General features: G+C 36.7%; 1 protein-coding gene across 3 annotated transcripts in view; it reads left to right on the top strand.

Moving 5' to 3' along the window:
• Positions 1 to 16,802, top strand: part of RAB3GAP1 (RAB3 GTPase activating protein catalytic subunit 1) — a 125,700-nt gene that overhangs the window by 100,894 nt on the left and 8,004 nt on the right. For all 3 annotated transcript variants that reach the window (XM_032638613.1, XM_032638612.1, XM_032638614.1), the window contains 2 exons: positions 554 to 691; positions 4,392 to 4,619. In XM_032638613.1, coding sequence (XP_032494504.1) covers positions 554 to 691; positions 4,392 to 4,619 — 366 coding nt within the window. The remainder of the gene's footprint in view (positions 1 to 553; positions 692 to 4,391; positions 4,620 to 16,802) is intronic.

Below are 16,802 nucleotides of genomic sequence, written 5' to 3'. Positions count from 1 at the left end.
TGCTGTTTTATTTGGGGTTACCATTAAAATATATAATGTCTCTGATTCCCCAAAGTAAAAAACAACTTCTTGTGGGAATTGGTAATTTGAATGTGTTTGGAACATAAACTCAAAGCTACTCCTCCAACATAAAATATAGTTATTTGGGGTTCAATTCTTTTCAGTTTTCTTCTCTTACTAGGTATGATAAAAACCTTGTTGCAACTAATAATGGCATTCATAAAAATATCTTAGGACTTCATTTCTTTATCATTAATAGGCAGGAAGATGTTCAGTGCATCCAGTTCCTCTCTTAGCTATGGTCAAGGAAACATGATAATCTTATCTGTTGGCTGGCGGGGCGGGGTGGGGGGCAGTGCACTGACAGTCATACTTATTCTTCTTGTTACTTTTTCACGTAGGTTCCAGAAAACTTGCAAATTTCTCTGAATTCTTTTAAATACATATCTTGTGACTGCTATAGCTGAAATAATTGTTGTCTTTGTTCTATTTTTATAGTTCTGCTTTCTCTAAAAACAGCTATTCACGAGCTTTGTCCTTTTGTGCTTCGCAGGAACCAGCACCTATGACAGAAGATCTGCTAGAAGAGCAGTCGGAGGTTCTAGCTAAATTGGGTACATCGGCAGAAGGGGCTCACCTCCGAGCACGCATGCAGAGTGCCTGTCTGCTCTCAGATATGGAGTCTTTTAAGGTGGGTCATGTTATCAGAGCTCGGGAGTCTATTTTGAGCTATTCTGGGATGAAGCTGTGAAAGTCACTCTGTAAAGTGGTGTGAAGGCCTGCATGTCTTCTTTTTTTTTATTAAATGTTTAAATTTCATTCGTAGTTACAACACCCTACCTCCATCCCCTAAAGGTCATAGTCAGACTTGCTTCTTGAGTTTAAAAAAGAAAAGAACAATCTTTTTTAAAAAAATGATTCTATTTTTTTAAAATAAATTTATTTTATTTATTTTTGGCTGCATTGGTTGGGTCTTCGTTGCTACACGCGGGCTTTCTCTGGTTGTTGTGAGCGGGGGCTACTCTTTGATGTGGTGCATGGGCTTCTCATTGTGGTGGCTTCTCTTGTGGCAGAGCACGGGCTCTAGGCATGTGGGCTTTAGTAGTTGTGGCGCGTGGGCTCTAGAGCGCAGGCTCAGTAGTTGTGGTGCCCGGGCTTAGTTGCTCTGCAGCATGTGGGATCTTCCCGGACCAGGGCTCAAACCCGTGTCCCCTGCATTGGCAGGCGGATTCTTAACCACTGCATCACCAGGGAAGTCTGAAAAGAATAATCTTTGAATAATGGTTGGAAGTTGAGAACTGAATCATTTCTATATGAGGATTGGGAAGTTTTCTTCCTTTAGGTATGTTCAGTCAATTTAATGCAAGGTTTTTAGAAATCCTTAGGATTTAACATAGGCTGCTTCATTCAGCAAACCTTTGGTTACCTGCTTTGTGACAGGCACTGTGATTAGGTAATTAAGAAGTACAATGTTTATCCTCAGTTAACAGTCTATTGAGGTTGTGGGAGGAGATATGTAAATAATTACTGTGTGATGAGTTCTCTTAGGAGAGCAAGGTCAAAAAGGTGACTGACTGTACTGAGTGGAGGTCATGGAAAATTTTTCAGAAGCATCACAGTTTAGGATGAATAGGCATTTGCTACCTGGAGAAGAATATTTTAGGCTTAGATACAGGCCTGTATCTAGAACACAAAGGATTCAGAGAATGGTGACACTTAGCTTATTAATTTAAAAACCAAGTGATGAAGAAAGTCTCTGGATTATTGAAAGCAGAGGCAAATCCATGTACATCTACATCAAAAAAAAAAAAAAAAATGGGTAGCTCAGTGGGCCACAGGGCTTCCTTTTCCTATTATTGATACTCTGAACTGTCTCCCATCCCCAGACTTTCTTCCTTAACCTACTGCTACCTGTGATGGCCTCCATTTCTTCATTCCACAGCTCCTACTCAGTCCTGTTTTTGTGCTAGGTAGGCCAGCCTGAGTTTGATATTTCAACATAAACACCCCGTGAAAACCTATGCTACTTTCATCTTCCCTGCTAGCAGAGAGCGACAATAAAAGGGAGTCTTTATTCCCTGCTTATGTTCCCCCATCTTTCCTAAAAGAAGAAATCTTCAGTAAACCTCTCGAGCTGCATTTTTCCATAGAGATTAGAAAGATACAGAAAATCTTTGAGTTCTGTTCTGCTGTGAGGCAAGAAAAAGAGATGTGTTTTAAAGCAGATAGTTGGTACAGTGGATAAAGAGAAGCCAATTGGCTCTCAGGGTATGTGTTAAATCAAAAAGTTAGAGGAGGGAATTGGCTTAGGGTGTGTGTGCACAGTAGGAAGTACTAGCCTCCATAGCAGCTATTTTTTTTACCTGACCTTTAGCTGCCTTCATATTCATCTGTCCCTATTCTGCTGCAGTGTCCTTGTAGAAGCATGTACAGGAGGAAATTCCAAATTGGAGCTGTAAAAGCTTTTCCCCATAGAAACCTTTGCTCCTCAAGGTGCTATATAATTCCTTTAACACGGTGCTTCAGCAAAACTGTGGTTCGTTAGACTCTTTTGGACTAACCTGGATAATGTAAAAATCTCTTCAATAACATTGTTTTAACCAGAAAATAGATTATATGACAAATAACCAACTTACACATCTGCCCATATGTGGGAATCAGATAGTATATTTTAGGAAATACGTAGTCATGCTAAAATAGGTATGGTTGCCTTTCCCTTTTTGTATAGGGATGACTTGGTATTAGGGGCCATGGGAGAGTCCCCAGAGCTTTGTATAAATGCTGATAGGTATATGAGGCACCTACACTGCACAGTTCCAGAAGGACAGGGCCTGTTCTCGAGCATGCCCTTGCAGTATATACCTATAAGAGTAGAAAGAAGATCAGCCATAGCTGAAGTGAGTCTTGAGCCTCTCCTAGTAGCGCTGTGTTCTGTCTGGTATAATAAAGACAACCAGAAGGAAGAATTCTGGTGTGAACTGTCTTTCTTTAACCCATTCTGTAGTACAAGAGTTCAGTCTTGTTTTCTTTTTCAGGTTCATTCTCTTCACTCAAGGCCTATCTCTCAGTTTCCTGAGATGTTTTCATGAGGGTGTGGTGTTGCCTGGTTAATATCCAGTCTTAGTACATGAATCCTGAATCATGCAGTAATCTTGACCCATTGCAGTTCACAGCAGTTTTTTGTTGCTGTGATGCCGTAGCCCTTAGAAGTTTATGTTGTTGGCTGTCAGTTAAGAACCCTCCTGATTTCTCATCCCTTTGGGGATTTCCAAAAATTGGTGGGGATGATTATACTGGCAGCCAGTAAGCTCAATAAGGAGAAGTTGGTAGTTTTGCTCTTCAAATTTAAGACTAACCATTCTCATCGTGTTGGTTTTCATTTTGGTGTGAGGTTAATTTAATTTAAAAAGAAAGAAATTGACCATATGCTTAACACTTTTTAGTAATGCTTACATCACTTACTGTTTCAGGCAATTAAATATAGTACTCATAGCAGGATGAATATGTTGTGGTAGAGAATTATAACCAAAAAGGTATGTGTTTAATATGTGTACACATATCCTTTGAATATTAAGGGGATGATATATATGCCCATCCTTAATACTCTACTAATATATTACTGGGCACTGGCAAAAAGACCTCCATGCCTTACCACTAACACTGTAAAGCCTCTCCCTTTTTTTTCAGGCTTGAATGTAGAAGTACTTAAAGGATTTTGGCATGCCTCATTGTTAATTCTATGGAATTATCCACTAAATAAAACTTAATTAGTTTGGTTTCAGAAGCCTGAAAAACAGTGATTTTAATTCCAATTCCTTAGTGGCACAAAAGCAGATTTTAATTCCAATTCCTTAATGGCACAAAAGCAGTTTATATAATGGTAACTTGTTATATAAAGCATGAGAATTTGATGGCTGAATAGAACATTTTTGAGGTTAGCTGATATTTATTGCAGTATCAGTATTGACTTATCGAGGAAAAAAAGAGCAGAACTTTTCCATCATTGGGTTATTATTCTGATCATGTTGTGTATTATTTAATTTACTTGACTTGAGCTTATTGATACTTTTCTAAGTATTGAGTAGTTATTATACTATAATTTTAAATTAACTTATAGTCTGAGATTTATTTTCACTTTACATCAAATTTTTATTTCCAAATTCATCAAATGAAAATGTTTTCTTTTTCTATAAAATGGGGGCAGCAAAAATAAAGTACTTTTGGTGCTTTAACATCTGACCTGATTTAAAGGTGACATTGTAACTCAAGTCACATACTAGATTTTGTAAAGGTTGGTCTTTTTGTGAAAGTGAAAGTATGATTTTTGAAAACAGGTTTATCAATAACTGTTGATTTTTATTTGATTCTGCTGAATTTTTTGTCTGTTTTAGGCAGCTAATCCAGGTTGTTTTCTGGAAGATTTTGTGAGGTGGTACTCACCCCGGGATTACATTGAAGAGGAAGTGATTGATGAAAAGGGCAACATGGTTCTGAAAGGAGAACTGAGTGCCCGAATGAAGATTCCAAGCAATATGTGGGTAGAAGCCTGGGAAACAGCTAAGCCAATTCCCGCTAGAAGGCAAAGGAGACTCTTTGATGATACACGGGAAGCAGAAAAGGTAACTGACGTTTGAGTATACTGCTAATTGTTGTTCTAGTATTTTAAAAACTATGATAGATATGAAAGCTTTGGACATACTTGAGAAGCAAAGCATTGAAATGTAATGAACCTTTTACATATTGAATATTCACATTTAAGATTTTAGAACTGGTTACAGGTAGTCCAAAGAATAAGACATGCATATTTTACATAGAATGGTTACCATTGGACCATCTCACAGCATATGTCAAAAGCCTTAAAAATGATCATGTCTTTTGACTTAGCAGTTCTACTGCCAAAAAAATGTATTAAAGGAATAATGAGAGATACATAAAAGATCAGTGTTCAAGAATGATGTTCAAAAAGTTTCATAGTGAAAAAGTAGATACAGCCAACATTTCCAAAAATAAGGCTTTGTTTAATAAATTATGATATATCATTTAGTAGACTGCGTTGCAATTATTAAAAAAAACATTGGAGTTCTGGAGAATATTGGCAGCCACCTGATATCAAGTTGTCCCACATACCCTTCTACCCACCCAACTCCCAAAAGACCCCATGAAATTAAGTAGAGTACAGAAATCCATGCTGTCAGCATTACTACAGTTAGAGATTACAGTGATCTTTGAATTAACTAAGTAAGTAGAGAAATAAGCCAGATTCCAGTGGATTTCCCACTGTTGTAAGCCTGTGGGTGTAGAGAGTATGGACAGGGAGTCTTAAGAAGAAATGCTGAGGGATACAGAAGACTTAAATGCAGCCCAGTCACTCCAGAAAGATTGCTCCTAACACTAAGTGTCAAAATACTCAACACAGGTAGGGCTTGAGAGTTAACAGCACTGGCTACAGGGACGTGGCTTGACAGTAAGCAGGACCAGAAGTGGACACTCAGAGAGACTCTGCCTTAGGAGGAACCAGGTAGATAAGTGGGAATGATATACCCCTTAGAGATAAAGCATTGATGGGAACGAAGGAAACAAGGGGAAGATTAAAGATTCTGTAGGAATGAAAGAGAAATAAGACATATCAACCTCCCTCATCTCCCGCCATCCATTAAAGAAATTATGCAGAAGAGGGCACTTTTGAACTGTGACATGACCAATAATAGTAAAGAGCAGACCACATCTATATGAAACTACTATAAAAAACGGAAAGCACAAATTGGATCATTTCAGCTAATAAAAACATTTCCCAGAAAACTGACCACAAAGCAGAAGAAAATTGTAACATGACAGTCCAAACTGAGTCAAATATTCTCAAACAAGTATGGGGGATATGAAAAATCATGTTTAATTAGAAATACTAAAAACAAGAGCACAAATGAATCCAAAACCCCACAAAGAAATGAAACTACTGTTGATTTAACTCAGGATAGAAGTATAAGAAAAAGACAACCATATCAAAAACAAAGACTAAATTACATGGCACCCACAGAAGAATAGGTTCATATTTAAATTTAATAAAAGGCATTGAGGAAAAGCAGCAAAACAGCCAAGAGAAAATGAGATAAAGGAGTAAAGGGACTGGGGAGAAAATAGAAAAATGAAAGATAGGTAGAGTAGGAATAATACTCATTTTATCAGAGTCCTTGAAGCAGAAAAATCAGAGCACTAGAACAGAACTAATAAAACTGCAATTTAAGAAAACTTTCTGGTAATGAAAGAAAACCCAAATTTACACATTGAAAGGGCTCACTGGGTACAGGGGAAAGTGGACTAGGAGTAGTGAGCTCCAAATTATGTCACTGTAATACTACTAGACCTTAAATATTTTAAAAAACAAAAACAAGAAACTCAGACCCTGCAGGCAAAAACATGAAAATAATTTACAAGGGAAAGAGAACGAGAGAGTTGTCAGATTTCTCAACAGCAGGGCAGTGTGGAGCAGAGTTTTCAAGAAGTATAAGGAAAAAATACACACTAAAGATTTTACATTCCACCGAGATGTCCAGGTAGTGAAGGCTATAAAAAATGTTTTCTCTGAGATTTTGCCCATATAACTGTATACGTGTGCCCTTCCTGAGGAGTCCACTACAGCTGCCCCAGTCCAGTAGAACTTCCTGCAGTGTTCAGAATGGTTATAGCTATGCTGTCCAAAATGGTAGCCCCTGGCCATATGTGGCTTTAATGAGCACTTGAAATGTGGCTTGTATAACATAGGAACTGGATTTCTAAATGGCTGCATTTGGCTAGTGGCTGCCTTATTGAACAACATAGTATAGGAGGATGAACTTACCCAACCAAGAGATGACTAGGGAAACTTTGGCAAAGGGCTTATGGGTGAGCATTTCATTTATTTAATTTTAGAGCTAAGACTAAAACTAGATGGGGACATGGGTAGAAGAAGCATATGTAAAAACTGTATATTAGGGCGGCAAAGTAGAGAGAATGCAGCTATAAAAGTTAGGATGGAAAAAGAAGGAGGAAAGTAGAATGAAATCATTGACTGTTACACAGATAATAAGTGGTAAGCAAAGGATACCATTTAAAATTATCAGACCAGTTCATAAAATAGATAAAGATATAAGTGAATTAAGGGCAGCATAAAAGGTATTAATACAAGGTTATATACTAGAATAAAAATATAAACCTTCCTAAGTACAATGGAAAAATTATTCAAAAGCAAACAACACACACCAAATAGAGTAACACACATAATAAAAATCATATCACATGCAGAGTAATTACAGTATAAGATAGTCATATAAAACCCAACTCTGCTGTCAACAAGGCATTCTGTTATTCTTTTTATGAAGTAACTATAACAATGTACCTAAACCTGTAGCCTTCAGAAAGGCTACAAAGTAAACAATGGACAGAGATTTACCAGGTAAATGAAAACGTTAAAAAAGCAGGAGTTTTAATCCTAATGCCAGACAAAATAGAATTGAAGCAGAAAAGCATTAAATGAGATACACAAGGATGCTTTATAGTCTAAAAGTGATATTTCACAATGAGGATATATAGTTGTTAATGTTTATGTACTAGATAACACGGTAACCATTTGTATAAAACAGAAACCATGGGAGATGCAAAAAGAAATAGATCAAAACACACTAATAACAGAGGACTTTTAACACACTCAATACAAGACAGGTAAACAAAACTAAGAAAAGATCTAAACAAGATAATAAGGTTGATCTTTTAGATGTATCTCAAACACTATACCTTGATAATAGAAACTGTACTTTCTTTTCAAGCACACATGGAACATTCACAAAAACTGATAGTCGGGACTTCCCTGGTGGCGCAGTGGTTAAGAATCCACCTGCCAATGCAAGGGACACAGTTTCAAGCCCTGGTCTGGGAAGATAACCACATGCCGTGGAGCAACTAAGCCCATGCGCCACAACTATTGAGCCTGAGCTCTAGAGCCCGCGAGCCACAACTACTGAGCCCGTGGGCCACAACAACTGAAGCCCGCACACCAAGAGCCCATGCTCCGCTACAAGAGAAGCCACCTCAATGAGAAGCCTATGCACCACAACAAAGAGTAGCCCCTGCTCACTGCAACTAGAGAAAGCCCGTGTGCAGCAACGAAGACCCAATGCAGCACCCCCAAAAAAGAAAAAAAAATTTATACAAAGAAACAAAAACAAAAAACTGATAGTATATTAGGGCACAAAGAAAACATCAGTGGGTTTCATAGTGGCAATAAGACCAATACTCTGATCTCTGCAATAAAGCTAGTAATTAAAAGTTAAAAACCCTAGGCCTTCCAACTGGAAATTTAAACAGCACTTAGGTGAAAGGGGAAATACAAAGAGGAACTATAGAATTCCTGAAAAATAATGATGATGAAAATACTGCATAACAGAGCCTATAGGATATATTTAAGAAGCGATCAAAGGAAAATCCATAGCCCTAAATACCTACATCAAGAAAAAGCAAAAGAGGTGGTGCAGTGGTTAAGAATCCGCCTGCCGGTGCAGGGGACACGGGTTCAATCTCTGGTCCGCGAAGATCCCACATGCTGCGGAGCAACTAAGTCTGCGCCACAACTACTGAGCCTGCACTCTAGAGCCCGCGAGCCACAATTACTGAAGCCCGTGCACCTAGAGCCTGTGCTCCGCCACAAGAGAAGCCACCACAATGAGAAGCCTGTACGCTGCAACTAGAGAAAGCCCACGCACAGCAATGAAGACCCAATGTAGCCAAAAATAAAATAAATTTATTTAAAAAATTATTTAAAAAAGCAAAAGAATGAAAATTATTGGATTAATAAATTCCTAACTCAAAAACCTAGAAAAAGAACAACAAAGTAAAACCAGATGAAAATTAAGGAAGGGCAGTCATAAAGATAAAATGCAGATAACAGTGAGGTAGAGAACAGAAAAACAGATCAAATTAATCTGGTTTAAAAAAAAATCAAAGTAGATAAGCCGTTGGCTACCTTAATCACAAAAGAAAGGGAAAAAAGCATGCATATGCAAAATAAATGATGAAAAGGGCAAATGACTATTGATTCAGAGGAAGTATTTTTTTAAACATACTGAAAATTTGAAAACTGAGATGAAATGGATGACTTCTTAGGAAAATGCAGTGTACCAAAACTGACCCCAGTAAAGACAAAGTATATATAAACAGACCAGTTTCCAAAGAAGAAATAGAGACAGTTATCAAGGAATAACCCTGTAAAAAAGCACCAGGCCTAGATGGTTTCACAGGGGAATAGAGAGACCATGTAGTTCCAATGCTGCACAAATTGTTTCAATGCATAGTAATTGAAGGAAATTTTGCAGAATCTTTTTATGAAGTAACTATAACAATGTACCTAAACCTGATAGAGACAGCATACAAAAAAAAAGTTACAGAACAGTAATAAGAAATTGAATGCAAAAATGCTAAGTGAACAGACTCTATTATCACTTTAAGAAAATAACACATGTTGATTGAAGGCAAGGATGATTATTTGGAACTCTATTTATACAGTATAATTGACTGGATTAACAAGTCTAAGTAGAAAATTGTATCATTATGAAGCAGAGGCATAGGAGCTAAAAAGAAAAACACTTTGCAGATTATGTGGCAGTATACTGGAAAAAATCTAAAGAATCATTGTTAAAACTAATTCAAGCAAAAGAATTCAGCAAGGTAGCAGGATATAAAGTTAATATACAACTAGTAGCACTCATGTACACAAATAATAGCTATTCTGAAGATGTGAATGTCATTATCTTTTCACTATAAGAAGAAAAACCATTAAAATACTTGGGAATAAACTTTAACAAGAAATCTTTGAAATCTGAATAAAGAAAACAAAACGCTCCTGAAAAACACAGTTGAACAAATAGAAAGATAACCCTTGTTCCTGGTTAGGAAGTCTCAATATCATTAAGGTCAGTTCTACCTAAATCAATTTATAAATTTAATGCAATCCCAATAAAAACACGAAAAGGCTTTATTATGGAGCCAGACAAGTTGGTACTAAAGTTCATATGGAGAAATAAAAATGCAAGTTAGGACTCAGGGGTTTGGAGAGAAGACGTTAATGGATTTCTTTTTGGGGTGCTGAAAATGTTATAAAATTGATTGTGGTTTTTGGTTGTACAACTCTGTAAATATACCTAAAACCACTGAATTGTACACTTTAAGTGGGTGAATTGTTGTTTAAAAAGCACACGCAGGAATAGCTAAGAACAGGTTGAAAAGAAAGAGCTATGGGGGAAGGGAGGGAAAGGGTGGCAACTAACCCAACCAGATTTTAAAGCACAGTACAAAGCCTCACTATTTAAATAATGTGATACTGGCGCATAAATAGCTCAGTGAAACAGAATGGAAAAGTCCATAACTACATGTGGAAATCTACTATATGATGAAGATGGCATCTCAATCACTGGGGTATAGATGGCCTTTTTAATAAATGGTCTTGAGATAACAATAACCTTTTGGAAAAAGATAAATTAGTTCTCTCTCATATACCATAGACAAGAATGGACTGAAGACGAAGCTGTAGGAGCACTAGAAGAAAACATGGGTGAATTCCTCTGTAACCTGAATTTAGAGAAAGGAGTCAAAACCGAGATGCAGTTAAAAATGTGATTGATAGAATTTGTTTTAAAAAAAAAAAAACTCTTGCATGACAAAAAGAAAAGTAAATTCAAAAGACAAATGATAAACCGAGAGAAATATTTGTAAACTGGGAGAATATGTATTGCAGATAAAGGGCCAAATACTATAGAAAAATGGTCAGGAGATACGAGTAGAGAACTCACCATGAAAAGGATAATTACCCTTAAACCTATCAAAAGATGTTCAACTTCATTCATGATAAGAGAAATGCAAATTAAAACTGTACTGAGATAACCATTTCTCACAATCAGATTGGCAAAAATTCAAAAGCTTGATAAATAGTGAGGCCATGAGGCACCAGGCCCTCTCATACAGTACTGGTAAGAGGCTAGATGGTCCAGGCCCTTGTGGAGGGAATTTGGCAGTATTTAACAAAATTTACATATGCATTTACCCTTTCACTTAAAGCAATCCCATTTCTAGGACTTTTCAACAGAACAAAAATACAGATGCATTAAGTTATTCATTGCTGCATTACTTGTAATTACAAAATATGGAAACTATCTACATGCCCAAGCTTAGGAGCTTTGTGGAATACACTGTAGTTCATCTGCATAACTGAGTACTATGTAGCGGTTTAAAAAAGAAAAAGAAAAAAGGAGAAAAACCTTTATTAACTGATAGAAACCAGCTTCTAGGATATGTTTTTAAGAGAGAAGTATAAAAGTGTATAAAAGTAAAGTATAAAAGAGTATCAAGGAGTATAGTAAAGTATAAACGAGTATAAAAATAAAGTATAAGAGTATAGCTTCATTTTGTGTTTAAAAAAACGGGGGGGGGGGGCGGCAATTAAGAAAACATATCTATTTATGTTTACAAAAAGACACTCAGTAAGGATAAACCAGAAAACACTGAAATTAGTTACCCAGAAGGTTTGGAGGGGGAGGGAAAGATAGAGTGGGAGGAATATGGGGGGCAGGGGTTACACTTAGAAAAGAGTGTGCTTTCTGTATACATTTGACTCTGGAAGAATGTAATGGTCTACATTCAAAACTTAAATCAAGAAGAATAGAAAGAGGGGAAATAACCTAAGACTGAAAGCAAGCTGAGATAAACTAGCTGTATTTCAAATGAATAACATCTACACTGAAAGGGGGATGGAGTGGGAGGAAGAAATCTAATTCAGGTAATTTATGGACAAAAGATATGTTTGACTGTATACCTTCAGGTGTGGTGGGTGGCGGGAGACCACAGGAAACAAATCTTCAACTCGTACTTTCTAGGTTTGTTTTTATAGTGATATGGGTAAGCAATTCTGAACCTTGTAGATGGATTATTGTTTGAGCAAAGGAGTAATTTGGTATTGTTGGGAGCCAGAATTCTCATTGTGGAAGTGAGATGCAAACATGGAATTGAGGAAGGCAAAGAAGACCCAGTGGCAGTGATTGGAATTGGAGGTATTGGTATGGACTCATAGGTTTCTAAAATACGGATAGGTATGTGGGTATGTACATATGTATATATATAAGCATACATTTCCTAGCTCACTTCTGTAGGGATCTAGAAGCAGTGACATCCTGGTAGCAGTGAGCACATATATTTTGATTTCTAGAACATTCCTTACTAAAAGGAACCATGCTTTCTTCAGAGAAATGGCTGATTTCAGGATTGGGGCAGGGAAGGTGTAAGATATGTGGAAGATCATGTGTTGCCAGAAAATAAGGAAGGGTTTTTAAAAAAGATGGGGGCATTTCATAAGTAGCTAGGTTGAAGGGGCTCTTACTGGCCAAATCTGGACAATTTGAGTGCCAGATAAGGACAGTAATGAATTATAAACCATTGGATAGAAATCATAACCCATGGGTCCACATTGATAATATGTAGATAAATAAAAAAATGGGAGAGAAGGGAGGGCATTTCAGCACAAAGATGAATGATAAATATAGAGGATACGTTGGAGTTGGAAACTTCATTTTACAACCATATTTATTGTAACTGGTTCAGGTAAGAATCATCAATAGATTTTAAGTCTAGGTGGAAATCTGGGTGAAGAGTGTCATACTTGCATGGTTTTAAAGTGGCTCTTTACAGATTATACTTCTGAATTGCAAGGGAATAAATAATAGGTATGCACTGGAGAAATGGGACAGTACCTTGACTGAATGATCAAAATGAATATCACCAATAAGGGGCAGATTGTCTGCATTGAGATGTGATAATCTGAAGGGTCCAACATCACTTATGTACTGTTTGGTCCAAGAGTGCATAATCTGCATCTAATAATGAGGAAACATTAGAGAAACCCCAAATGAGAAACACTGTGTTTTAAAAAGAGCTAAAAAAAACAAAATACACACAACTGTGGGAGAAGATTAAAGAAACACAGGAACCAACTGAAAGATTACCCAATGGCCAACACTGGAACAATTTGCACAATAATAAAAAAGTATTGGATTATAATCAAAATATAAATATCCTTGAGTCTATAGCGATAAAGATAAATCATGGAATAAATTGGAGAGGAGAGACAAATCTCCCATGCATAAGAACTCTAAATCTACTCTGCCATCAAGGAAATGGAGCATACCTCTGCACTCCATAAGTGTGGGCTGTGCACGGTGACTTCCTTCTGTAGTACAGTGTGCAGCATAGGGGAAATGAGGAGCTGTACAGTGCAGAAACCTGACAAACACCACCTTAGCCAGGTGAGCAGGGGAGACAACAGGGATAATAAGTCACATCTTGATATGATGAAAATGGCACTCTACCTCTTTGGTCTTCCTCCCCAAAACATATAACTGCAGTTTAATTATCAGAAAAACAGCAAATAAGTCATAATTGAGGGACTTTTTACAAAATACCAGACTAGAATTCCTCAAAACTGTCTAAGGCCAGTAAAAACAAGAAAGTCTGAGAAACTGTCACATCCAAGGGGAGCCTAGAAACATTACTACTAAATATAATGTGATATCCTGGATGGGATCCTGGAATAGGAAAGGGACATTAGATAAAAACAAATATTGAGAGCCTCATTATTCATAATAGCCCCAAAGTGAAACTAATCCAAATGTCTATCAACTGATGGATAGATAAACAAAATGTTGTATATCCATACAATGGAATATAACTCAGCCATAAAAATGGAGTTCTGATATATGTTGTAACACAGATGAACCTTGAAAGCATTATGCTGAGTGAAAGAAGCCAGAAACAGAAGGCCACATATTACATGGTTCCACTTAACATGGATTATCCAGAATAGGCAAGTCCATGGTGAAGGAAAGTTCGTTTAGTAGTTGCTGGGGGATAGGGGGTAGTGACTGCTTTTGGCCACTGGATTTCTTTTTGGGGTAATGAAAATTTTCTGGACTTAGATAGTGGTGATAGTTGCATAAACTTGCAAATATGCTAAAAACCACTGAAATGTACATTTTAAAGTGAATTTTATGGTATATAAATTATATCTCAATTCCTTAAAACTAAGGAAATAGGAATAAAGTATGGAATTTAGTTCACCAAAAAAGGGAGGATGACTATACTCAAAATGTCAATGTTAAAAAAGACAGACTGGAAAACTTCCAGATTCATTGAGATTAGAGAGGTGTGATAACTAAAGCCAATGCATGATCTTTAACTGGATCCCGTATGGTGGTGGGAAAAGGTTATAAAAGACATTATTCAGTCAGTTGACAAAGTTGTACTAAGGATAATAGCTTAGATTAAAAGTATTTGATCAGTGTTAATTTAGTTTAACTACATTTTTAATTTTAGGAAATACAGATACTTGGAGTTAAAGGGACATCGTATATGGAACTTGATCTCAAATTATTCAGAAAAAAATGTATGTGTGTATATATTTTATGCACCTACAGAGGAGGAGAGATACCTGTGATAAAAGAGATGAGGTAAAAGGTTAGCAGATCAATGTAGGCAAAGGGTGTACAAATATTTTGTATTCTTGGAAATTTGTTTTTCTGTGAGTTAAGGAAAACAGCATTTGGAATAGTGTTAACAAGGATGTTCAACAGTGGGAACTCATATTATTACTCTATATAAGAATGTAAATCTGTTCAAATACTTGGTAAAATAATTTGGAATATGACTTCAGTATTTGAAAAATAATAATTTTGGCATTGTCTATTTTTAGATATCCTGAAGAAATTCCTCTACATGTGCACCACAAACATATGAAATAGTGTGACAGGAACATTATTTTAATAGTCAAAAAATGGGGGGGCATTTTAATACAGCAGTGAAAATGAGTAGACTAGAGCATGTACCAGTATTAACATCTATGCATCTCAGAAATAATGCTGAATGAAAAACAAGTCACTGAGGAGCATAACTAGAAGCAATCCATTTATACAAAGAATTAAAACCAGACAAAACTAAGCAACACATTGTTTAGGGCTACGTACATATGTGAGACAGCTATGAAGAAAAATGAAAGAAGGGAGGGCACAAGGGGGACTTGGAAGGTACTGGTGATGTGTTTCTTAAGCTCATTGGTGTATAAACGAGTGTTTGTGTTTTCTGTATTTATAAAATACTCTGGGTATGTGTATTTTTAAAAAGTTTTTAAATTTTAAAAACGTTTCAAAATGCAAAACCCTCCAAGGCAAATAATTTTAAACATAAATCATTAAATGAGCAAAGCAAGTTATGAAATTGTGTATGAGTTTTTGTTAAGAAATTGCATATGCATCTGTATCTTTGTGTTTATAGAAATAAGTCTGAGAAGAAAAACACAAAACTGTGTTGTTCCTTAGGAAGTAGGATTTCTAGAGAACTTTTGCATTATACTTCTTTGTATTTACTTATGTACTTTTGAGATCTGTGAGCATTTATCAGCCAGGCTCATATTTTGAGATTATATTTCTTTTGTCTTTACTGCTGTTGAATAAAGAGCTTAAAGGTAGGGTCCAAGTGTTATACATACTTTTCTGTGTGTTTTTTTAATCAGAAAAATAATAAAACAATTTCCATTTTAGAAAACAATAAAACCAAAAAATTTAGAGGAAGGTCACTAGCAATGTTTAGAAATCTTAACTGAGGAATGCAGGTTACAAAACAGTATTTTACATACTTAATATTAGTTCACTTAATATATTATGTATATTCAAAATCTTTAAAAAATCCTGGAATGAAAATGCTCCACCACTAACAATTATTATTTCTAGGTGGTATAATTTTCAGGTGGTTTAAATTTTCTTTGTATTTTCCTAATCTGCATGTATTACATATGGAAGTAGGAAAAAAAATTATGAGAGTATTCACCATTATTAAGGACTGAAGTTCTTAGATGATTTCAGTAACATTATTCTTACCTTTGGGAGTAGCAGCTACTTACCTGAATGAGCAGCGGTAGGTACTAAGAGAAGAGAAGAGAGCTCATCTCTACCCTTGTTACAGATGTGAGTTCAGTGGTACTCTTTCATCGGGTTGGCCAAAAAGTGCCTTCGGTTTATCTTTTTGAGCAAAGAACTGTTCCAGGTGCCTTTTACAGTCTTTCAGGGAATTGAAATTTTTTCCATTAAGAGAATTTTGTAAAGACCGAGATAAATGGAAATCCAAAGGTGCAATGTCCGGTGAATACAACCAGTGAATCAGAACTTCCCAGCCAAGCTGTAACTGTTTTTGTTTCATCATCAAAGAAACATGTGGTCTTGCATTATCCTCATGGAAGATTATGCATTTACTGTTGACTAATTCTGGATACTTTTCATTGAGTGCTGCTTTCAGTTGGTCTTTTTGGGAGCAGTATTTGTTGGAATTAATCATTTGGTTTTCTGGAAGGAGCTCATAATAGAGGACTCCCTTCCAATCCCACCATATACACAACATCACCTTCTTTGCACGAAGACCAGCCTTTGTTGTGGTTGGTGGTGGTTCATTTCGCTTGCCCCACGATCTCTTCCATTCCACATTGTTGTATTGTTTCATTGCCTATCACAGTCTGTTTTAAAAATGGAACGTTTGGGACTTCCCTGGTGGTGCAGTGGTTAAGAATCTGCCTGCCAGTGCAGGGGACACGGGTTCGAGCCCTGGTCTGGGAAGATCCCACATGCCACGGAGCAACTAAGCCTGTGCGCCACGACTACTGAGCCTGCGCTTGAGCCGACAAGCCACAACTACTGGGCCCATGTGCCACAACTAGAGCCCGTGCACCGCAACAAAGAGTAGCTCCCGTT

This window comes from Phocoena sinus, chromosome 7 (assembly GCF_008692025.1).
Source record: "Phocoena sinus isolate mPhoSin1 chromosome 7, mPhoSin1.pri, whole genome shotgun sequence".
NCBI classification, from domain to species: domain Eukaryota; kingdom Metazoa; phylum Chordata; class Mammalia; order Artiodactyla; family Phocoenidae; genus Phocoena; species Phocoena sinus.
The sequence above is the reverse complement of the archived record's forward strand: the minus strand, read 5'-3'. Positions and strand labels throughout refer to the sequence as shown.